This window comes from Lolium rigidum, chromosome 1 (genome assembly GCF_022539505.1).
Source record: "Lolium rigidum isolate FL_2022 chromosome 1, APGP_CSIRO_Lrig_0.1, whole genome shotgun sequence".
In the NCBI taxonomy this organism is placed as follows: domain Eukaryota; kingdom Viridiplantae; phylum Streptophyta; class Magnoliopsida; order Poales; family Poaceae; genus Lolium; species Lolium rigidum.
Window position 1 is genome coordinate 72,987,187 of NC_061508.1, and position 2,160 is coordinate 72,989,346.

Below are 2,160 nucleotides of genomic sequence, written 5' to 3' on the forward strand. Positions count from 1 at the left end.
CTCGCTCGAGTGCAACGACAATGGCGCTCCTCCTTACGCTCCTTACCGTTGCCTTGTGCTTCCTAGCCTTCCTACTCTTCTTTGAACGAAGCTACAATAGGCGATCCCGTGCTCAGACGACCATCCACACCATCCGCGACCCCGCTGTCGCCCACCGAGCACTCATCGAGAACGCCGACGACTTCGCAAACCAGCCGGCGTCGATCTTCCCCGTATCCCTGGCCGTCTGGCCCAACGGCGATCGGAACGACAACATCACCACGGCGAATCACGGCCCGCACTGGCGAGCGCTCCGATGCAACCTCACTGCCCAGATCATCCACCCATCACGCCTCTGTTCCCTCGCCCCACTAATGCAGGATGCCGCCCTGGCACTCGTCGCCGACCTGTTGGCCCGAGCTACACGCCTTGGCGCCGGCGGCGAGGTGGCCATCCGTGTCCCCACCAACACTGCTCTTTTTGGGCTAGTCACCCTCCTCTGCTTCGGAGACACCGTGGATGGCCAAAACAGGCGCGCCTTGGGGCATGTCGTCCGGGACAACATGGATGCCGTTGGGGAGCTCAGCCCCAGGTTCGATGGCTCGATGGTGTCGAAGCTCGTCAACTGGAGGGCGTTTCGCCGTATCTCCGCCCTGTTCGACCGGCAAACCGAGCTGTACCGTCCTCTCTTTGCCGCACGCAGGGAGTCACGGTCCAAGGTTTGTGGCGGTATCGTCCACCCATATGTCGACTCGCTCCTCGATCTCCGCGTCCCCGACGGCGACAGCAAGAACGGCGACGTCCGGCGGGCTCTCCGGGAAGGCGAGATGGTGCCGCTTGTGTTCGAGTTCCTTGGCGCAGGTACAGGGTCGATCACAACCTGCGTGGAGTGGACCCTCGCCCACCTCATCAACCAGCCCGAGTTCCAGACCAGGCTACGCCGCGAAATTGACGACGTTGCCGGTGGCGCCCCGTTGTCCGCCAAGAGCCTTCGCAGCATGCCGTACCTAAACGCCCTCGTCCTGGAGAGCCTCCGCATGCACCCACCTTTGTCCTTCGTCTTCCGCGGCGCCTACAGCGAGGGCGCCAAGGCCGTCAGCGCGGCCGCCGTGCCGGCCGACGGCCTGAGGGTGATGTTCAAACTAGGTGACATCGGAAGAGACAAGGCAATGTGGACGGATCCCGACGAGTTTCGACCGGAGCGGTTCCTTGAGGGCGGTGAAGCGGAGCATGTCGGCCCGTTGCCAGGATCCAAGGAGATCAGGATGATGCCGTTCGGTGCCGGGCATAGGCACTGCCCCGGCGTCGGCATGGCCATGATGCTCATCAAGTGCTTCCTCGCCACGCTCGTGCGCGAGTTCGAGTGGACGCTGTCGGCCCAAGACTGCAGCCGTGGCGTCGACATGACGGAGCAGGACGGGTTCGTGAAGCTGATGAAGAAGCCACTCTGCGCGCGCGTCGCGCGGCGCACTTGATGCTCGAAATGACTTGGTAAAGGTGTGTATCTATGTCCTTGATTATCTGTTGATCCAATAATTTCCTAGCGCGTGTGGAGGACACCAAGATATGTGTCCGGTTCAAATATATGTTTTTTTTACTGAATGTATGTTCTTTCGTATCATGTAAAACCGCGTGTCTCGTGTTTTCGTTGCTGAACAAGTGTTGATTGAGAATCCGTGCCCGTGCATGGAGCCATGGACTACTGAATTGAATTGCGTAATCTTTTCCATCGCCACCGTGCATCTAAAAAAATCCCACCGACCCACTCTCTTTTATCATATGGTTCTTTTGATCGAACTGCCCAGAGTTTGCAATTCCAGTTCATCTCTTAACATTAGTGTTTAGACATTGCTCTTTATTGTTTGCCCCAAGCAAAAAAAAATCACCAAAAAGAAAAAAATTGAACCTATTAACATTAGTGTTTGGACCTTTCTCTTCATTGTTTGTAGTATTTCAGCAAAAAGAACAAAACAAAGTGATAATAAAAAGAGGGGTGGTGCACATGTTAGGACTTAATATAGATACCATAAACAAAATAGCAATAGAGCTTTTAGGTGACTGATGTGGCCATGGCTATGTTTTGTACGATACAATGGTTTAGCATGATCATGCACACCATTTAGATGTTTAAAACTTTTCTTCGAGCAAATGGAAATTTATATATGTCTTGCTGCATCGATA

The 2,160-nt window shown here is 54.9% G+C and overlaps 1 protein-coding gene across 1 annotated transcript; it reads left to right on the forward strand.

Annotated features, from left to right (window-relative positions):
• LOC124675681 (cytochrome P450 89A2-like) lies at positions 1 to 1,454 on the forward strand. The gene is made up of 2 exons (XM_047211760.1): positions 1 to 1,030; positions 1,109 to 1,454. The coding sequence occupies exons 1-2, from the start codon at positions 21 to 23 to the stop codon at positions 1,452 to 1,454; spliced, it is 1,356 nt and encodes a 451-aa protein (XP_047067716.1). The 5' UTR covers positions 1 to 20.
• The last annotated feature ends 706 nt before the right edge of the window (positions 1,455 to 2,160 follow it).

What these genes read in the sequence shown, in the direction of transcription:
- LOC124675681 (XM_047211760.1), top strand. Translation starts at nt 21, where the DNA reads ATGGCGCTCCTCCTTACGCTCCTTACCGTTGCCTTGTGCTTCCTAGCC. An exon ending in CTCCGCATGCACCCACCTTT is followed by an intron (nt 1,031 to 1,108) that starts GTCCTTCGTCTT and finishes CGACGGCCTGAG; the next exon opens with GGTGATGTTCAAACTAGGTG.